The sequence below is a fragment of the Eurytemora carolleeae genome, unplaced genomic scaffold (genome assembly GCF_000591075.1).
Source record: "Eurytemora carolleeae unplaced genomic scaffold, Eaff_2.0 scaffold681, whole genome shotgun sequence".
Lineage (NCBI taxonomy): Eukaryota > Metazoa > Arthropoda > Copepoda > Calanoida > Temoridae > Eurytemora > Eurytemora carolleeae.
This window is the reverse complement of record NW_019396776.1, coordinates 124,637-146,341: the sequence shown is the minus strand read 5'-3', so window position 1 is coordinate 146,341 and position 21,705 is coordinate 124,637. Positions and strand designations below refer to the sequence as shown.

Sequence of the window (21,705 nt, the reverse complement as noted above, 5' to 3'; positions counted from 1 at the left end):
AGAGAGGTTTGAATAACACTCACTGAGTATAGTAGAAGCTACCCCCCCCCCCTCGCTTCTATTCCTCTAAAATAACAATAACCAAATTTCTTATCTTGCCCAGAGGGGATTCTTATTGAAATTCTTCTTCTTTTTGTCTCCAAATTGCATAAAATTTTGAAATGAAATTCGTTTGGATATCTTTGTATTTCCATATTTATTTATATACATATATCTTCCCAGTAAACTATCTATCTATCTATCTATTTATCTATCTATCTATCAATATATCTATCTATCTATCTATGATTCATCTATCTCTCTCTATATGGACCATTGTATTTCAAATACAGTTTTTCTTCTTATTTCTATTCCTAAAAGTCGTTTGAATATTTAAATTTTCTAAACAAATGTTGGATATCCATCCCCTTCCGGGCTTCTTTCGATATTATTTTAGTTTTGCATTTAAGTTGCAGATTTTTGTAGAATATGACACGGGTGTATATTTTTAAGCCCCCCCCCCCCTGGGGGAAATGAATTTTGAAGATCTGAAGAAATGTAAAATTTAACATCATGTTTGTTCATCATTTTTCATTTATTTATTTTCCCTTAAACCTACCAAAAATTTATTTAATTTCCCTTAAATCTACCAAAAATTTATTTAATTTCCCTTAAATCTACCAAAAATTTATTTAATTTCCCTTAAATCTACCAAAAATTTATTTAATTGCCCTTAAATCTACCAAAAATTTATTTAATTGCCCCTAAAAATCATTAACTTCTAGGGAAATTAAAAGATTTTTCAAAGAGGGGGGATGATTTTTCCAGAAAATATACACCCCTAGAGTATGTAAACGATTTAGAATTAAGAATCACATAAAACAATATATTTTTGGCTATCATACGTCCAAAGCAGGATAAATAATTGCACATTATGATTTTTTTAGATTTCTCTTTTCTTATTTTTTTTATTTCAGTATGATGTCACTCTGATTTGCCGGCCCTATATCCCTGAAAACAGTGAAACACAAATTAAAGGTAAAAATCATAATAATTCTTTTGATCAAAATCCCCCCACCATGAAAAAATCTTTGTTTGGGGGATGGTGTAGCAAATTTTTTCGAAGAAACTTTTTTTGAATTAGAATTTTTTATATTTGTAGTTTAGTTCGCACTGATTTCTCTTTTGAAGAAGTAAAAAAGAAGTATGTAGCCTTCATTTATTCAAAAATTTAACAATTTTTTTTAACTTGGGAAATAGATTACTTTTCAAACTGCAACTTAATACTTTTCAATTTTCATGACAACAAGGCTATACTAATGTCATGTTTGACTCGGATTCTCAAGACCTCAGAATTCTTTCTTTAAAGAATATCTAGTTATGTTGTATTACCATTAAAGGGACTGCGTAATCTCAAGTGACCCTCCATGCGCGCACAGATGGTCCCTATGCACAACAGTGCACTTAAATACTTTGTCTGATCAAGTATGAATTAGATATCAATGTTAATGATTTTTAAAACTGTTTATTTTCAATTGAGGTTTCTCTACAAAAGTGACTTGCACATTTCTACTGTAGAAAAACATATTATACATTTTTACACCTAGAAAAAAGACAATATCTTCCTCCCTATTGACCAGATAAAAGGTTCAAAGGTACCGTTGTGCATCCTTCATTGCCATCTTCGCGTGGAGGGGAGGATCACTTGAAATTCTACTTACAGTCCCTTTAACGGTAATGCAACATAACTAGATATTTCGTTTACATGCAGTTGAAATTAAAATAAACAGATTTTTGTTCGGTCGATTAGGATTCCAAAAGATTAGCCAAAATTGAAAATCATTCACATTCCCTTTACCCCCCCCCCTCCCCGCCTCCTCCACTTTCAAGGGTTAACAAACTACTGGCGACATATTATTCCTGACAGTATTGTGATTAATTGCTTAATTAGCTTGAAGAGAGGTAATAAAGTGTTCAATTTCAGAGGAGATATGATAATTAAGTATATACGAGGCGTAATTAATTAGATTCAATACAAAAATAAATTCATCTCAACGTCTCAGTTAGAAGGCAGCCTTCAATCTTTTCTCATTTATACTGGTAATTTCTCAGCAAACATCAATATATAGCTGATAAATGTCGTCTTTTGGGGAATTGTAATATACCCAACGCTGCCCTTTTTTCGCTAATGTGTTACTAAAATAAGCTGGTTTAAGAAATCTTAGAACATCATCTCGAAAATGACGCCATGACAATATTGAAAAAGACTTAGCCTAATAGCCCCCCCCCCCCAGCAGCAAAAGGGTTTAGTGAAAAGAAAGGAATTGAGTCTTTGTACGTCATAAACTCAAATTGTCTAATCCTTATATCTTTGCAACCCAATATCGAAAGCCTGAGATATTTCAAACAATAAATTCTCTTAAATTAAATAAGTTTGAAATAAAAATAAAGCATGTTTACGCCATCAGGCTGCTAAGATATGGGGATTAGAAAATGTTGGGAAAATGCTCAATTCCTTTGCCTAAAAAATCAGTGAAATCCTAAAAGAAACATAAACAATAAGTTTTTTTTCATATATGAGACTGTTTAATGACGATCTAAAATCCTGGAATAAAGCAGTTCTGAGACACAATTTGTGGTTTGCTGTAAATATGATATTTGAATGGTATTTGTGGGCAACGTTGTCTAATGAGTATAAAATGTGTTTAGATAAGACCACAAATGAATGAATGACTGCTCTAACTATGGATGAACCTGGAGACCAAGGTTCAATGCCTCCAGATGAGTTATCTAAACCTGAAACCAAAGTTCCTAAACCCAGTGATGATACGAACCCGGAGAAATCCAACCCTGTACTAAATCAACCAGAATCAGCAGATTCGGCAAAATCAGCCAAATCACCTGAAGATTGGGAAGAATCAGCCAAATCTAATGAAGTAACTGAAATAACTGATGCAAACCATAAAGATGATGAAAATGAATCTGGAAAAGCATTTTCAGGTCAGTCACAAGGAATAAAATAAAAATAAATTTACCAACTATTGAATTGATAATTTTTTAAAAATTTGATTAAAAATAAATCTAACAATGGGTTTCAAATATTCCTGCAGATTTTACTTCTAGATAGCATGATGAGTTTTGTTTTAGCTCTAAAGTAAACAAGTCTTAACCCCAAACTCAAATTTTCCAATCCCTATATCTTAGCAGCGTGTAACTTGTTGTAAGCATTTAATATTTAAAATCTAAATTATTTGATCTAACAGAATTCAGAGTTTGAAATATCTAAGGTCTACGATATTGGGTTACAAAGATATTGGGATTAGAAAATCAGAGTTTGGGACGAAGACTCAATTCCTTTTATATTTTTTTATTTCCAAAATTTCTATTATTCTTCTAACAATTCTATTTTGGCGAACAATCCCATTTAATATTGTTTGTCCAGGAGAAATCTTGTATAATCCTGATGGAAGTGCGTATATACTAGAGGAGAGAGAACTGATAAACCAGGTTCCAAGACAGGAAGGATCCTTTATCCAGAGCTCAGGATCAAACCTAAGTCAGGTACGTACAGCATAGAACCTTCATAGAGTGACATGTCCGATTCACAATGTAACCTTAACCTCTGTATAATAATTAATAAATTGTGCTACAGAAGCAAGGTTTATGTCAATACAAACCATTTTTCAGGCTAGTATAACGACAATATCGTTCACATTATTGATCAGATAAAGGGTTTAAGGGTATTACTGGGAATCGGGCATGCCCCTGCTGAAATGGATGATCTGAATAAATCATATTTTAAATATAATTAATCATTTACTCCCCCCCCCCCCTTGTCAAAATGGCTAATTTAATAATAAGTTCTAAATTCTAAAGTCATAATTATTTATCATAAAATACTTGTCTTTAATTAAATATAAATGTGTCTGTAATATGTCAGCAATTCATTGATTAATAATAATGTATTGCGCATTGTCAATGTTTTTGGTATTCATGTTTAATTTGAATTCATAATATTGGAACCAAACTTGTTTTAACATTTTATTTTTGTTTTCTTGTTTTCTTTTTGCTATAAACATTTTCTATTTTTTAGTTTTTTAAACTTTCATGGTTTTTGTTTTCGGTTATTCGATCTGTTGTAAATGATTTTGTATTTGGATTTGTTATAGTAATTGTAATTTTGTATCGGGTTTTTTTTTTTTTGGAGTTGCTTCATGTTTTGTTATTGTTTTTTTAATGATTTTTTTGCCATTGTTATTTTTGATTTTTTCTCTCTTTAGGTCGACTACCCTAGGATTGAACAGGCAGTGTATATTGCTAAAAGGCAGGCCTGGTATAGTGCGATGGGATCAGCTTATCTAAGGTACATTTCTTATACATAGTAAAAAAAATAAAGATAAGAAGCCAACACACGCGACATAAGAAAAGTTTAAGAATTTTGCATGTAATTGATTATCAATTACTTCTTAAAAGTTCCATAAACAATTTAACTTGTATATTTTGTAATTCGTATAGCTTTTCATGCTTTAGAAAAATTTACGCATTTCAAAATTATAGAATTTTCTAGCCATAAGTTTTAGAAATTTTTGAAAAAATCAGCCAATTTTTGGTTTGATAAAATGAAAAATATGCTCTTTGGCATTATGCATGTAGAGTTTTGATTTTTGATTTAGAATTAAAATTTTACCAAATAAGAACTGTTATTATGTAATTCTTACGTAGAGCTTTTCATTGTTAGGAAAAACTCATCTCAATTGCAAATAATGTGATATAATATAATCAGAGAAAAATTTATTTTTATTAAAGAACTTTTAAAATCTTTCCTTGGGATGTTTAGAAAGATGAAAATTTCCCTGTATGATAATTATAGGACTGCTTTATGGTTTGGGTGAATTATAATGATGTACTAATCCTATGGGTGTCAGTAATATTTTTTTTGCTTTTTTTTAAACGTCCCATAAACCTAAAAAAGTTTAATTTTTAATTAAAATTTTTGTTCTGGGTGATTGCTTTATATCGAGAAGAAATCTTTTAACATACTGATGTAAAGTAGGAAAGATTCTGCAAAAAAAAGTGGTCAAACCAAACAGTATTCTTTTTAAAGGTTTTTTGCAACCTTTTTTTAAAAAAACTCATTATCAAATATTCTACAATTTTAATATTTCTGTCATAAGTTTTACAGTTTTTAAAAAAAATCAGCCCAAAAATCGATTCAAATGTAATTTTAGTTTGATAAAATTAAAAATATGCTTTTAGGCAGTAAACATGTGCAATAGTGTAACACAAGGCCTTTGATTAAACATTTTGATTTTTCAATAATAAAATCAATTTACTAAATAAGAACAAAAAAAGACCAAAGCCTCCCCCCCCCCCCTAAGACGGATAGGGTTAAAGCCTTAATTTTTTTCAATATTTCATTTTGTTTTAAAATCCTGAAATATTTAATTAATTAATAAAAACAATCAAAAGTATATCTACAGCTGTCTATGTGAATATTTAACATAATAATATTTTGTATTGATAATACAACAGTGTAAAATATCAAAGTTAAGATTTAACATTTGTAACAATAGATTCATTTTCATTTATCATTATTCACCCCCCCCCCCCTTCTTTCATATTTATATGATAAAATTGTTGGCTTTTACAGGCCCCCATAGACTTTGTTCAAATTACCGTTTTAATTCTGAAAATGACTCTCAGAAAGTAAATGATAACATTTAGAAGAAATAAGATAACTTGAAATTACGTCTACAGTTCCTGAAAGGAATTGAGTCATTGCAGCAAATCCCAATTTTCTAATATCTATATCTGTACATTTAGCTAGATGATGGAAACCGTTGATATTTCAAATTTAGATTATTAGGTATAACAGAAGTCATAGTTTGAAATATCTAAGGTCTATAACATCGGGTTGTACAGATATAGGAATTAAAAAATCAGAGTTTGGGGCAAAGGCTCAATGACTTTGTAAATGTTTTTTAAATAGAAAGGAACTGAGTTTTTGGCACAAAACCCTTAGATATTTGATATAAATTTTTGTTATTTCAACTAACATAATTTATAGTTTGAAACGACATTGGTTTGAAAAGATTTAGAGATTAGAAAATCAGAGTTTGCGGCAAAGACTCAAATCCTTTCATACATCGATGCTCAAAGCTCAAATAATACATTATGATACAAATAATAATTTATGGATTAATAAAAAAGCTCTTTAAAGTATTTCTGATAAATTAGAATTACCGCCTTTTTTGCGAATATTTTCTCACTTTTTGATGCGTATACAAAGAAATATTATTAAACCTAATCATAGAAAAACGCGAAATGTGATTGAAAAAGTGATATACATATACATATACATATACATATACATATACATATACATATACATATACATATAAATATACATATACATATACATATACATATACATATACATATACATATACATATACATATACATATACATATACATATACATATATATATATATTCATATACATATATATATATATATATATATATATATACATATGCAAACTTGAAAATTATTTCAACCCAATATTTGGATTCAAGTCGAGTTTTTTGTAGCGTTTGTTTACAAACAAATATAATAAAGTGTACGCTTGGCCACCTAAACTGAGTTTATTGTGCACTACTGATTTTTGTGTATTCTGCGTACAAAATTCTCTTAATCGCCTTATACCTTACCTTGAATATATGTGAATATACAGGGTGTCCCACATCATATTAGACCAAGAACGGGTCTAAATTACGATTTTCGGGACTAATTAGAAAATTTCATTAGAACGAATCATTTTGAAAAATAAAATAAGGCTTGTATAAGAATTTTCTTGCGGAAAATGATAAGTTTTTCGAGTATTAAGGGTTTATTTTGGTGTTAAAGATTGGAGATAATCTAATATGATATGGGACGCTCTGTATGTTAGTGAATAATGTTTGTTTAGAATGTTGAAGGAGAAGGTCGGAGCTCCGGAGGTTCACTCCTTCAAGGTGTTTTCTATCCAGGAGCAGCTTATAAGGAGAACCAATTCTTCAGGTATAGATCTAAGAGATGATATCTATAAGCAGAGGGGAAAAGGGTTCGTACCAACGAGGTTATATTATATAGAGGGATGATGTATCCTAATCCTTTACTAATTGTACAGGCCATGTACTTCACTTCCAAAGGTCAATCTGTATATTACAGTACTCGGGGGTGATTTAAATGGAGAATTTGTTTTCCATGTAACAATTAAAATCCACTACTCCTTTATCGTGTACAGGATTACATTTTCACAAGAAGACGTACATTTACAGTCTTTTACAGAGCAATATTTCATCGTTAAGGAAAACTGAGTAAAATTAAAGATACGAAACCTCCCCATACACTTGTACTCCGAGAGCGCACTGCATATTTGATTTTTTTACTGTACTAGAAATTCAAGGCGCTTCGCGCCCTTCTTTCTAGTCTTAGCGCCCATCTCCTAAATTAATTGTGAACATGTTCTCTTTGTGTACATCGTAAAACAAAACAAAAATAATTCGCGGATTTTCACAAAAATTTCGCGGATTTTCAAAATTTTAAAAAATTTAATGACGATCGAATTTTGATGGAGACAAATATTTGAAATTTTGATGATTCATAAACCTTCCCTGGAGTCCTTAGATGTCCCACAAAAAATTTGGGCCCGATCGGTTCAGCCGTTTTGACGTTTATTGGATACAAACAAACAAACAGACAAACAAGCCAAATGTATATATAGATGAATAGGCCATAATCTCTTAATATTCGTTATTAGTAAACTATCTCAAGTGTACACTCAGGCCATTTCACACGGAGAGGTAGCTAAGATCCAGCCCCCCTGGTTTGTACATACAATTTACTCTAACGTAATAGAACAGCCTAGGAACTACTTGTATTGTAAATCTTTAAAAAAATTGTAATTAGGGCGTATAGAAGCGTTTTAACTCTAATACGTAACAATAAAATGTATGCAAATACTTTACTTTGTAAAAACTGTTTGTTTACAATCAGTTATTTTTTTTAGTCACACTTAGGCTTAACATGTGTTCTCACACATAGGCATGATACAGAACATGAGTGAATATTTTTGTTTAACAATGTATGTAAAAAGATTAACTCAAAAGCGACAAAATAGAAATAAAGCTGAGAAATAATTTAATCGTACTTTTTTATTTAGAGTCATAGTTGATTTTGCTTACCATTTTAAAGAAATGGAGTCCTTGAAACAAACTCGAATGTTTTAATCCCTGTATCTTTGTAACCTTATGGGTACACCTTTAATATTTCATACTTAGATTATTTGATCTAACAGAATTCATGGTTTAAAATGTCTAAGGTCTACGACATTGGTTTGCAAAGATATAAAAATTGGAATATTAGATTTTGTCGCAAAGACTCAATTCCTTTGCCTATTTTTACTTTTTGTCTTTATTGTAGAAGGAGAGAAAGAGGATGAAGGAAGAACCAATGAGAGACCAATCCTAATGTGTTTCCCATGCAAACTCTCATTCACCCTCTCCAGACCCTTCCTCAACCACTGTGAGCAGGAACACAGCGTTAACCTGACCCAGGAGGAGAAGGATATGTTTAAGAGAAGCTCCGGTATTCTCCAATCTGTAGGTTTGGATAAATCTCCACTTCTCTCCGTTCTTGAACCCCAAAGAGAAGTGAATGAACCCTATCCTCCGCTAATAGATCTGGAGAAAACTGTGGATGAAGATATTGACGAGAAACCTGTTCTGGTTCCCTACTTATCCAACCTACTGGAGACCCTGAAGATGAACGGACCTGGAGGAAATTCTGCTGATCCATCCTTCCTAGCAATGATGTCCGGTCTGAATCCGAACCTTCCACCAACCAATGCCAGTCAGCTCCAGGGTACAACCATAGGTCCTTGTCCCGACCACGTTACGGGAAGACAGCCAGGAGTTGAATGTGAAAAATGTGATTTTATCCTGAATTCGTTCCGACTCGGAGACCCAAGCTGGACCCAACAAAGAGGGATTTTCAAGACCCTAAAATGCCCCAAGTGTAACTGGCACTATAAATACCAAGAAACACTGGAAGTTCACATGAAAGAAAAACACCCTGATGCTGAAAACTCATGTATCTACTGTATCACAGGACAGCAGCATCCCCGTCTTGCCCGGGGAGAAACCTATACCTGCGGATACAAACCCTACAGATGTGAAGTTTGCAACTACTCAACCACAACCAAGGGTAACCTCTCAATCCACATGCAGTCAGACAAGCACATCAACAACATGCAGGAGTTACAAAACGGGGGCGTAATCACAGCCCCCGACGGGACGAAGATCACCCAAGCAGCACTTGCACAGATGCCCATGGGACAACGACTCAACGCCAACCATACGTTTCAACCTCAAAACTGGCGCTGCGATCTTTGCAATTATGAAACCAACATTCCTAGAAACCTCCGAATTCATCTGACCAGTGACAAGCATGTTCAGAACATGGCCTGCATGTCGGAGAATATGAAACAAATTCAAAACTTCCAGTTTCTCCAAACCCTGGCCGGAGGTAAACCTGAGTTTCCTCCGCACCTTCCTCCCAACCCGCTCTCCGACATGATGATGGAGATGTCTCAGAACCCGGCCCTGCTCTTCCAGTTCCTCAAGAACAGTCAACCCCTGCCCTTGATGGAGGGTGTTGAACCCCACGAGCCTCCTCCTGAACCCGTGGATCCGAACCCCAGTTTTCTCTTTAACTGCTGCATCTGCCGCCAGTTCTCCACCAACTCGATAGAATCTCTCTCCTGTCACGTGAACCTGGATAGATACTCGGAGCCGGATACAGAAATTTCAATCCTCCTAGGCGGAGTTCATCTTTGCAAGCTCTGCTCGTATAAAACTAATCTGAAAGCAAATTTTCAACTTCATCTCAAAACTGACAAACATCTTGCCCGCCTGTCCTTATTAAATCATATTCGAGAGGGCGGTTCAGGGAACGAGTGGAAACTAAAATATCTACTGGGAACTAACCCTGTCCAGCTGAGATGTAACTGTTGTGATTTCTACACCAACTCCTTGCATAAACTACAGGTTCACATCCAGACTCAAGCTCACGAGGTTAGTTGGAGAATATTTCAAGAATATAGAAATAAATATTTATTCAAACTTAAGAGTCTCTAGTTTTGAAGTTATGGTATTGGGTTCAGAGGAATACTTAATTGAGCTAGCTAGGCTGCTTTCATGTTTTCTCATGTATATACAGTATGTTCCAAAAATATGATATTTTAGACAAATTTGCATTAAAGAGACTGTAATTGCGTAATTTGACATGGCCCTCCATGCAAAGATGGCAATGTCCGATTTACAACGGTTCCCTTAAAAGCTTTGTCTTATTAAGTTTGAATTAGATATCCATGTTTTTGTTTCTTTAAACTGATTATTTTCATTTCTGGATTTTCTGCAAAAGTGGCCTGCGCTTTTTTGTTAACAAGAATCAATGAAGAAATAATATGAATTAAACACTTTTTGAGCTAAAAAAACTATGATATCTTCAACATTTTTTATCTAATTAAGGTTTCAAGGTATCGTTGTGAATCAGGCATTGTCATCTTTACTTGAAATCACGCTTACAGCCCATTTTTTGTTTAGGTTTCTTTGATCCTGTTCCATCATCTGGTATCATCTGAACAGCAGTTAGAACAGGACGCAACATTCTCCTGTTCTCTCTGTACTTTCTCAACTCGGAGTAAATCGTTGCTCCTCCAGCATTCTCGAACCTTGTCGCATCTCAGGTAGATTTCTGCTATTTATGCACAATCTTTGCGCAAAATATTTTTTTGCACAAGAAGAAATCTTCTTAAGATTAAATTTTATCAAAATTTTTTTACAATAAATCGTAAATGGAATTTGATGATCTATTTAAAAGAGGAAAATTGAAATATTTACGCTAAGCGTCAATTAGTTCTAAGTTAAAATGTTATTTGGAAGATTAGAGTTATCGATGCTTAGGTTTATTCTGCACATTTTTTGTGCCAAAAAATTATGTAAACAACCTTTTTTATAAAAGAAGATTGCTCAAGAAGAAATCTACTTTAATTTATCTCATAAAAAAAATTAATTCTATGTTACTTTTGTAGAAACACTCCGTGATTGGTATTTAATGATATATTTAAAATAGAAAAAATGAAATATTTACGCTTAGTTGTAAGTTAAAATGTCATTTAAAAGTTAGCCTCGGTATTCATCGCTAAATGCTTTGTAATGGAATAATCTGAGGGGAATGAAATTCCATTAGTTCAGTAATTTTTCTCAATGACATTTAATACATTTTTCAATTTAATTTTTTCCTCCCAACTCAAGCATGAAAACAGTTTATAGGAAAATTCATTATTCTAAAAATTGTAAAAAATGATGAAAGACCACATCTTTATCTATCTATCATCCATTATTCCCTCCCCTACAATGTGTCGTTAAATATCTATTTATCTCTCTATCTATCTATCTACACTGCAACCGTCTGAAACTTTTGTAAAATATTTAAATAAGAAAAATGAAGATTGGTTGTGTTTGTATAGAATACAAAGACAACTCCATCTACCTACATCCTTCCACACTACACAAACAATACCTTATTCTAAGCTAAGGAGGGAAACTAGAGAGAATTTTTATATAAAAATATTTTGATCGCTTCTGCTTTAGTCCTCAAGTTTTAAATTTGGAAAGGAATTACAAAACTCAAATTTTCTAATCCCTATTCTTTGCAACCTGATGCTGTAAACCTTATATAGTTTATACTTAAAATATTTGTTCTATAACAGAATTCATTTGTTAAAATATCTAAAGGGGAAGGGTTACAAAGATATAGGGATTAGAGTTTGTGGCAAAGACTCAATTCCTATCTTCTTATTTTCAAAATCATTTAGATGTTAGCTTTTTTTGTGGACATAAATTTACTAAAGCATGCGGGGTGGGGAAGTCTTAGAAACCATTATTTTGGGTAGTGGAACTGTAAATTTAGAAATTACAAACTTGAAAAATTCCATTATACGAAAAGAACTATAGTGAAATTATTCCTATCTAACTTTGTTTTTTGGCATTGATTTGAATTGTATTATATAAAAAAAACACTAAGAAGGGACTGTTTTCAGTTCCGTGGTTCGAATCCGATGCTCATATTTCATAAGACATATTTAAATTTTGATGCAATTTAAAAATTGGCAATGATGTAATATTTTGAAATCGTTAATTACTGAATAAGTTTTGATTTAAACTAACCCGACATTATTCTCTAGAGCGGAGCAGATTGGGGAACTTCGGCGGTTATCTGGAGGTGAGGATGGCGGAGAACAACCGGATGTGGCGGATATATTTACTGTAACACCGGCAGATAACAAAGATTCAGGTAGCTGCTGCAACAAATGTAAAACTTTTCAGGCAAATTTAAATCTACTATGTCTTATCTAATAAATTTCATCGGTAATTGCAGGCCCCTGACTGAACCCCCGATATTTAGTTTGGTAATTGCAGGCCCCTGACTGAACCCCCGATATTTAGTTTGGTAATTGCAGGCCCCTGACTGAACCCCCGATATTTAGTTTGGTAATTGCAGGCCCCTGACTGAACCCCCGATATTTAGTTTGGTAATTGCAAGGCCCCTGACTGAACCCCCCATATTTAGTTTGGTAATTGCGGGCCCCTGACTGAACCCCCAATATTTAGTTTGGTAATTGCAGGCCCCTGACTGAACCCCCGATATTTAGTTTTGTAATTGCAGGTCCCTGACTGAACCCCCGATATTTAGTTTAGTAATTGCAGGGCCCCTGACTGAACCCCCGATATTTAGTTTGGTAATAAACCAATTTCGGCAGAAGATGAAAATGTTTGATGTCTGCCAACCCAACCCCTGCCAAACCAAACATCCATCTTTATATTGGAAATCAGAATATTTTCAAACCAAATAATTCGAGTAGTTAATATCAAAACACATCTTAGAAAAAGGATTTGAAACAAAATGAAAATAAAACAAAACTACATCTTACAACTACAAATGTGCTTGAAAGTAAAAACTAAATATTTTTACAATTTTTAAAATGAAAAATATCCTTGAAATATGTTTATTTTGGATCAAAGCGTTTTTGAATTTTTATTGAGTCTAACCTAATCGGTTTGCAAGAATAAATGGGTTGAACATTAGAGTTTGTGTCAAAAACCCAGTTTCTGTAGCTTTATTTTATTGAAGCTTAACAAATCAAAAAAAGTTACCAGATCCATATTCATCAGTTTTCAATGATACGCTCAATATTCATAATTACATATATGTCAATAATTTTTCAATGTTTCATAAAAGTATAAATATTCAATATATTTAAGTGTTTACCAATAAAATACTTAAGTGCTTCTTTGCAATCTAGCAAAGTCTAAAATGAATTCACTATAACATATTAATTTTCCTCCAAATAAACTTGGTGCATTGAAATTTTAATATTCGTCTTGGGTTTACAGCCAGAACTTTGTTTATAGTTGTGAATATTAATTATTTTCTTATTTTTCATAATTTACTCAACAACTACTTTCTTATATTCAATAATAATTGTTAGGTTATTGAATATTTCTTGTCATTCAAAATCTTTATCAAACTTTACATTTATCAAAACGTTGCGAGTATTTTTTTGCTCAATCGAAGATATGTAAAAAAATGTTGTTATTAATAGAAACTGAATACTCGGCCCAATTTCTAATCGTCTAATCTTTGCAACCTAATGGACGATGGTATATGCCTTTTGATATTTTAATCTCTGACAAATATATTTTTTTATATCAAAGTACTTAAACATGGCAAGGATATAAAGATCAGTACAGAGTTTGAGGCCTTATCCGTTTGTTTGTTTCTGTGATTGAAATATTATTTTTAATCAACTATTTAAAAAGACTCATTAGAGTATTTGTTTTAGAACTCAGAGACAGGACGGAGTCAAAGGACGGAGAATTCAAGGACAGAATAACAGACGTTGAAGTCCTTTGTCCTATTTGTCAGGTAGAATTCGATAATTATTCTGCAACGTTTCTGTCCTTAAAGTGGCAATAATAATTTAGTCAAGCGGGTGGGAAATTTGTGTTCACTTTATTATTGACAAGGCTTTATGCAAATAGAAGGCAAAAAGTAATAAATTGAATATAGATTCAAATCATAAATTACTTCAACAATTTTAGTATAACATTATTGTTTTTAAAGATATTTAAAGAATTGTTTATGAATTTGGAAAAGGGTAAGGAGGCAACATACTAAAAACTAACACCAATACCAATATATAATGTTCTTTCAAAATTCATGAACAGTTCGTTTTTGATAACATTGTAATTACTTGCAAGATCACTTATTTTAGGAAAAAGTTGGTGATTTCAATGATCTGGTGAGTCATGCAATGCAGGCGCACCAGCTGGGTAGATCAGAGCTTCATAGACTGCTTATCCTGGCTGAGGGTGGAAGTATACTCAACAAGTTCAGATTGGATCCAAGTATGAGAACTCCACCAAAGGACCCCGAAAGCTCCAGGATGGAGCAGGATCAGGATACAGAACCTATAGAGAACCTTGGATCCCCCATCGGAGCTATCTCCGAGAAGCATGTTTACAAATATAGGTGTAACCAGTGCAGTCTAGCCTTCAAAACTCAGGAGAAGCTTGAGTTTCACTCCAGATACCATCAGATCCGTGATACAACTAAATGTAAACTTTGCGATAGAAGTTTCCGTAGTGTTGGCTCTCTTCTTAAACATGTTGAGTCCGGTCATCTAGATGGAAACCAGGAGGATATTGAACAATACTCTCAGCAGATTAGAGCAACTCTGCTCCTCGTCCCTCAACAAGCACTGGAGATAACTCACGACAAAGAGGAGGATGAGGAGGATAAGATAAGCAGAGATATCTCCGATGTAAAAAAGAAAATAGAAAAAACTTCTTATTCCGTGGAAAAATTCATGGATCCTAGGAGACCATTCAAGTGTGATGTTTGTAAAGAATCTTTTACACAAAAGAACATACTTCTAGTACATTTCAACTCTGTATCTCACCTTCACAAAATGAAAAAGTTTCTAAAAGAAAATCAGGAGAATCCAAACAACCTTACCCCCCAGTCTGAAGGAGGATCTCCCAGCAGCCCCTTGGCTCCAGGAAGTACCCTAATGTCAGTCCTGGGTAGTCTCAATGCTAAAAAACAATTGGAACCAGATAACGAGCTTAAACCATACAAATGTAACATTTGTCAGGTATCCTATGCCCAAGGTTCAACTCTTGATATCCATATCAGATCAGTTCTACATCATACTAGAGCTAACAAGCTCCAAGAGTTGGTTATGACTGGTCATGTGGATTTGAGCAAGCCTCTGATAGAAAACCCTGATAATGCAGACGAGGCCAATAACTCTGAAATAGAACTGTTTAGTCCAAAATCATTGTCCTCTAATAATTCCATTCAAAGAACTCCAAATCCTGATCGAGATATTTCTTCATACGGACCTTTAAGCTCTACACCAAAATCTCTCTCACAAATGTTTGAAAAGGTGAGCAATGAGTCAACCAAGGAAGATAGCATAAATGGACAAGATTCATCCATTAATCACTTTGAAAACTCTGAGTCACCAAGCTCTAATTCAGATACTCAGTCATTCAATTCTCTACCTGATGATAAGAAGTCCTCCATTATGTTAAAAAGTTTACTTCAGAACTATGGATTCGAACTTGTGATGCAGTTTAACGAAAGTCACCAAAAGATTAAACTTGAGAAAGAAAGATTAAGGATAGAACAAGAGAAAGAAGAATTTAAAAGAAAGGAGTCCCCTGAGGAAAACAAGGTTGATGAACGTTTTCAACAACCAAAGGAATCTGAGTGTCCTATGTGCTCTGAGAAGTTTTCAAGCATCAAGGACCTGAAAGCCCACTCAGAGGAAAAGCATGATGTTGTCATAGCACAGGAGTTTGAGGAGGAAATTAAATCCAACTCTGAAAACCAGGAAAAAGATGAAAGTTCCAAGATCTCTCCAGATGAAGTAATACTGGTTGAAAAAGATGCTTTAAATGATGTTTCTAGCATCACAGATGAACATGAAAAGTCCAATAATAAACCAGATGTGGATGAAAAAGACAATGATGAGCTTAACCCTTTCCAACAAGCTTTCAAAGCATTTAAAGAGCATGAAGCCAAGCTTCTAAACAATCCTAACCTCCAGAACATGAACCTTCACCCTCCTCTCATACCTGGAATACTACCCAAGCTGCCTGGAAATCAGCTAAATAATCAGAACCATACCTCTCCGTTTGAAAACCAAATATTCTCCAAGCTAGGAATAAACCCTGATGTTGTAAGACAGGCTGGACTTGATCCAAAACTTCTCATACATTTAGCTCTTATTGATCCAAAATCTGCAATGGATCCCAGGATGTTATCTATGTTTGATACCCAGGCAAAAGAAACTGAATTTCCCAACAAGAAAATGATGCAGTTGGCTCTAGAGAGTAAGCTTGGTATGATGCCTAATCTACCCCAGGGTTTCCCAGGGGCTGCAGAGCTCCTTCGAATGAACCAACAACATTATGATGCAGTATCTAGGCGGGCTAGAACTAGAATTACAGATGATCAGCTCAAGGTATTGCGTGCAAACTTTGACATAAACAATTCTCCTTCTGAAGAACAAATAAACAACCTGTCTTTGAAAACTTACCTGCCGCCAAAAGTAATCAAACATTGGTTCAGAAATACTCTATTCAAGGAACGTCAGAGAAATAAGGATTCTCCATATAACTTTAATAATCCTCCATCAACAATGCTAAACTTGGAGGAATATGAGAAAACCGGAGAGTCAAAAGTTATTTCTTTAAATTCTGAGGAGCAGAGACAATATGCTGACGAAAATACAAAATACAGAGAAAATGAGGAAAAGAACAACTCACAGGAGACAGAAAGTGAAAAGTCTGATCAAGAGGATTCTGGACATTTTGAAATCAAGAAGGAGAATGAATTTATGAGAGATGAAGAAATGAATAAGATAGATGAGTTTAGAAAGCTACAAATGTCCCTGGCACTCAGGGTCTCAGTTTCACCAGATAATGGAAACCCAAATGGAAAATCCTTTGATGGAATATTCTCTCCTCAGATGAATACTGGAGATAGGCATCCTTTACTTCAGAGTCCATTACCGCCAGGATTTCCAAACCCGCTTGGATTCCTCCCTGTTCCTGGTCATCTTGGACCAAACTTCTTCAATGGGTTTGGAGGATTTCGCAACCCTTCTCCCCTTAGTGATCCTCATGGATACAATCATTCTGCTGCAGCAAAGCGAGCTAACAGAACTAGATTCACTGACTACCAAATCAAAGTACTTCAAGAGTTCTTTGAAAACAATGCCTATCCAAAGGATGATGATCTTGAGTACCTCTCCAAGCTGTTAGGCCTCAGTCCAAGGGTTATAGTTGTTTGGTTCCAAAATGCTCGACAAAAAGCACGGAAGATTTATGAAAACCAACCTGCTGTAGAGTCAGAGGAAGATGGAGCTGGTAGGTTTACTAGGACTCCAGGGCTCAACTACCAGTGTAAGAAATGTCTCTTGGTATTTCAACGCTACTATGAGCTAATACGACATCAGAAGCAGCACTGCTTTAAAGAGGAAGATGCCAAAAGATCAGCACTGGCTCAGAGAGCTGCTGCCACAGCAGCTGCTCAGTTTGTTGGTCAAGCAAATGTTAGCCTAGGCTCTATGTCAGTTCGAAGTGATTCTGAAAATGAATCAATACTCCGAGAGCAGAATGTTGTCTCTCCTATATCCTCTATTGAAGGTCAATCTGGTTATGAAAACAGTCCCAGAAACTCAGCGGCAATGTCCCCAATCCAGAAGTTAATTGAAGACAGTAAAAATATTGGAACAATATTTGAAAAGAGAAACCAGGAGGACAGAGTCATGAAATATCTAAACGAGGCACAAATCAATTTGATGACAAGGTATCCAGCAAACTCCCATCTGGCATTTTTGCAAAAGCAAGGCTTATCAGATATTGAAGACCAATCCAATGACAGTTTTGTGAATATGGGAATGAAAAGGAAGCTATCAGAGGAAAATGACGAAATAGAAAGAGATGAAAATGGGCAACCAAAAGATAAAAGACTGAGAACCACAATATTGCCTGAGCAGCTTGACTACTTGTATCAGAAATATCAGATTGAGAGCAATCCCAGCAGAAAAATGCTAGAGCAGATTGCAGCAGAAGTCGGACTAAGAAAACGTGTGGTCCAGGTGTGGTTTCAGAACACCAGAGCTCGGGAAAGAAAGGGCCAATTTCGGGCTCATCAGCAAGTTATTAACAAAAGATGTCCTTTCTGTCCTGCTCTCTTTAAGGTTAGATCTGCACTAGAATCCCATCTTGTCACAAAGCACTCTAGCCAGTATACTAGAGGGGAGATCAACATAGATGCTTTACCAGATGCAGGAGTAGAGGAACCACAGCTGAACATGCTGGGACGATCTACCTTGTTCCCGAGTGTTCCATGCCCCTCTAGTCCTCCACAGTTACCTCCTCTTATTCCTAACCAGGACAAATCATCTGAATTTGAGGCATCCATGCGTAAATATTATGAAGAGACAATGAAACAGTTCATTTCCGATGTAAAGTTGAGTCAGCAGAATTCATCTGTACAGGAATCAAGAATTTATGAGAAAAACAGTGAGGCATTGGATCTCTCCTCCCCGCCACTGCGGCAAGAGGATACAGGGGAAGAAAACAAAAACCTGGCTAGTGACAGGGACAGCCAATCATCTCCAGTCAGTGGAATTGACAGTCAAATCTATGAATATGAAGATGAGAATGGAATGACATTGTCATCAAATTATTCCTTTGATTCACAAAACTACGACTCAAGAAAGAAGTTCCGAACTCAGATCTCCCACACCCAAGTTAAGATGATGAAGTGTGTGTTTGAGGAGTGTAAGATGCCAACTATGACCGAGTGTCATCTTTTGGCGGATTTTATCGGTCTGCAAAAGCGTGTTGTCCAGGTCTGGTTCCAGAATGCCCGGGCAAAGGAGAAGAAAATCAAGCTTCACCTAAACCTTGGAGCAGGGAGTGAAGAGTCGGAATCTACTGAAGTTAAAGATTCTGTATGCAAATTCTGTAAATGCCAATATGAAAACAAATACAAGGTGCAAGAACATTTATTTGACAGGAATCACCTCGAGAATGTTCGGAAGGCACTAGAGGAGGGAAAGTATGAGCCTGAGAATCCAGGGGGGTCTACAAACCTCTCGGAGAAATTGAGTAAACCCAACCCAGATTTGGGGTCTAATAAACCCTTCAACTATGAAGAAACTCAGCCACACCGTCCTGAGGAAAATATTGTAAATTCGGCAAATCAGGAAAAACAAAGTAATCATTTTGTCAATGATCAGAGTGTTTATAACAACCCTCAACAACAACAACCACAACAACATTATAGAACAGACCAACAAAACTTTAATTTCCCCCAGCAGCCGAAGTATTACCCTGAGCATCATAATTTCCGGCCGACTCCGCCATATCCCCAGCATCAAGAATACAACCAGGGATATTGCCAGAACCAGATTGGATATCCAGGTTCAGGATATCCTCCCTACACTCCGGGATATGGAGCTGGATACAACCCAGGATATAACGGATATCCTTACCAACCTGGAGTACAGAACTAACCCTTTCCAGGTAACATTATGTACTTAAATTAAGAAAAAAAATTATATTGTAGTTTTGTTGAAATATATTTAATATCTCTTTTTTTCAGGTTAACCCCAGTATTGAACTCCCAAATGTGCAATATGTATGAATATCCTCCTAGAAATGGGCTGGATTTGAAAACAATGTTCCTATTCTCTTTTATCATGTGTCTTCTTCAAAACTACGAACCCGGTGCAAAACTAAACCTAATGTTCCTAAACTGTTTGCAAGCAACCTAGAAGCAACCTATATTTGTATAGAGATAATCCCATTTTTAAAATTCCATTATTTTCATATTTTTATCAAGCAGTCATGACATTTTTCTGTTCCTTTAAACTTCAAATTTTCATTTTTGAAAATTCATCATTCCGGAAGCATTTATCATTAAAATTAATAATTTTCAACAACAAATTAGGAAAATTGAAATAGTATATTTTGTATTAATTTTTGACCCATGACTAAATATCCATTTCATTTTTCATATTTAAAGTTTTATTTGATAAACTAATTTTTGTAAATATCTTTAACAAGCCGAGTCAGCCTAATTCGTGCATTTTTTACTTTCGCCTTTACTTAATATTTGGTGGTTTTACATCATCCATATATTCTTTCATTCATGTTCACTCCAGGGTGTCCAGCTAAAACTGTCTTCTTCGTGTAGAACCAGGAAGGTAGTTTAATTCTAGACATCCTGTAGTTGTGTGTATTAATGTTCCATGAACTTAAAGTTCCTAAGAGCACAAGGTATCAGTTCCTAATCTATAATGAGGGGTGTTCCAGAAATATATCTGGAACAACCCTTCTTGTTGTTTTTAACTATTGTAACCGTACCAGGCTGCATCTACTCATGTTCCTAGATAATGTGATTTTTTAACTAATTAACGAGTAAAGTATACAGTAGTTTTAGAATACGCACAATATTTGGTATGCACAGTTTTATTTTAGTTGTATCTCTGCCATGTTTATTATTGTACATCTACATCCTTATTCCAGTTAATTCTAGTTCTAGTATAGTTCCTTAGTATAACAGTATAGTGTAGTTCACTTTGTGATCACTAGATGTAGTTTTAAGTTATATTCGTGGCCAAACACTGGCGTGTAAAGAAATGTAGTTTTCCACTTTTGATTGTGCCCCAAAAACAGTATATCAAGGGGCTCCAAGCCCCCCCCCTCCCCTCCTTGCTCCCCCTCGGATTCAATATAATTGGATTCTACATCTTAGATTCTAATATTTTAAACCTAGTTAAAAACTAGCAACATTATATTATCCATGTGTAAATAAGAAAAATAAACCTTTTTAACTAGTTTAATTTCATTTTTATAAGTTATGTCGTACATATATATATATATATATATATATATATAGATTTAATTAAGATTTAATTAAGAAAGCAATTGCAATCTATGACATTTTTAATTTATGGGTTTAGCAAAGAAATTCAAGGTGGCATTTAAGACACTGCAAACCAAGATGTCCGTCTTCTCGCGCGAAAATCCGGCATTATTTTGCTATTTATTCCTTTTAAACTTGAACTAGAAACAAGACCGAGTTTTAGAATGTGTATGTCGCGCTACAAAAAGTATATCAATGAAGAGAATTACAAATATAGTTCAATAATTAAACTACAACTAAGATATGCATGGTATGTATTAAGTAGTAAAGTATATCAGTGAAGAGAATTACAAATATAGTTCAATAATCAAACTACAACTAAGATATGCATGGTATGTATTTCTAGAAGTACTGCTGGATTAAGGTTAGTACTCCAACTGTCTCCAAGATGATTATTAAATAATAAATAGTTTAGTGTCCTCTCTTTACTCTTGAGACATTAATAAAATGCAAGTGTTATCAATTCTAAAGAATTAACCAAATTTACGGGGTCTGTATATGTATTTTTATGTGGCCCTCTATTTCACAAAAGGTATGTCCTATTCACAATGGTCACTTTTATATAGAGACCACAATTTAAAATAGATTTAAATTATTAATATATT

The 21,705-nt window shown here is 34.4% G+C and overlaps 1 protein-coding gene across 2 annotated transcripts in view; it reads left to right on the top strand.

Annotated features, from left to right (window-relative positions):
- Nucleotides 1-20,106, top strand: part of LOC111708561 (zinc finger homeobox protein 3) — a 32,722-nt gene extending 12,616 nt beyond the window's left edge. The window contains exons 2-12 of one of the 2 annotated variants that reach the window (XM_023481979.1): nt 957-1,017; nt 2,689-2,979; nt 3,422-3,540; nt 4,260-4,342; nt 6,948-7,039; nt 8,444-10,095; nt 10,627-10,769; nt 12,270-12,379; nt 13,929-14,011; nt 14,361-19,695; nt 19,775-20,106. In XM_023481979.1, coding sequence (XP_023337747.1) covers nt 2,709-2,979; nt 3,422-3,540; nt 4,260-4,342; nt 6,948-7,039; nt 8,444-10,095; nt 10,627-10,769; nt 12,270-12,379; nt 13,929-14,011; nt 14,361-19,685 — 7,878 coding nt within the window. In that variant the 5' untranslated portion in view covers nt 957-1,017; nt 2,689-2,708 and the 3' untranslated portion in view covers nt 19,686-19,695; nt 19,775-20,106. Of the gene's footprint in view, nt 1-956; nt 1,018-2,054; nt 2,080-2,688; nt 2,980-3,421; nt 3,541-4,259; nt 4,343-6,947; nt 7,040-8,443; nt 10,096-10,626; nt 10,770-12,269; nt 12,380-13,928; nt 14,012-14,360; nt 19,696-19,774 lie in introns of those variants that run through there. The other variant, XM_023481980.1, reaches the window with a different exon arrangement.
- The last annotated feature ends 1,599 nt before the right edge of the window (nt 20,107-21,705 follow it).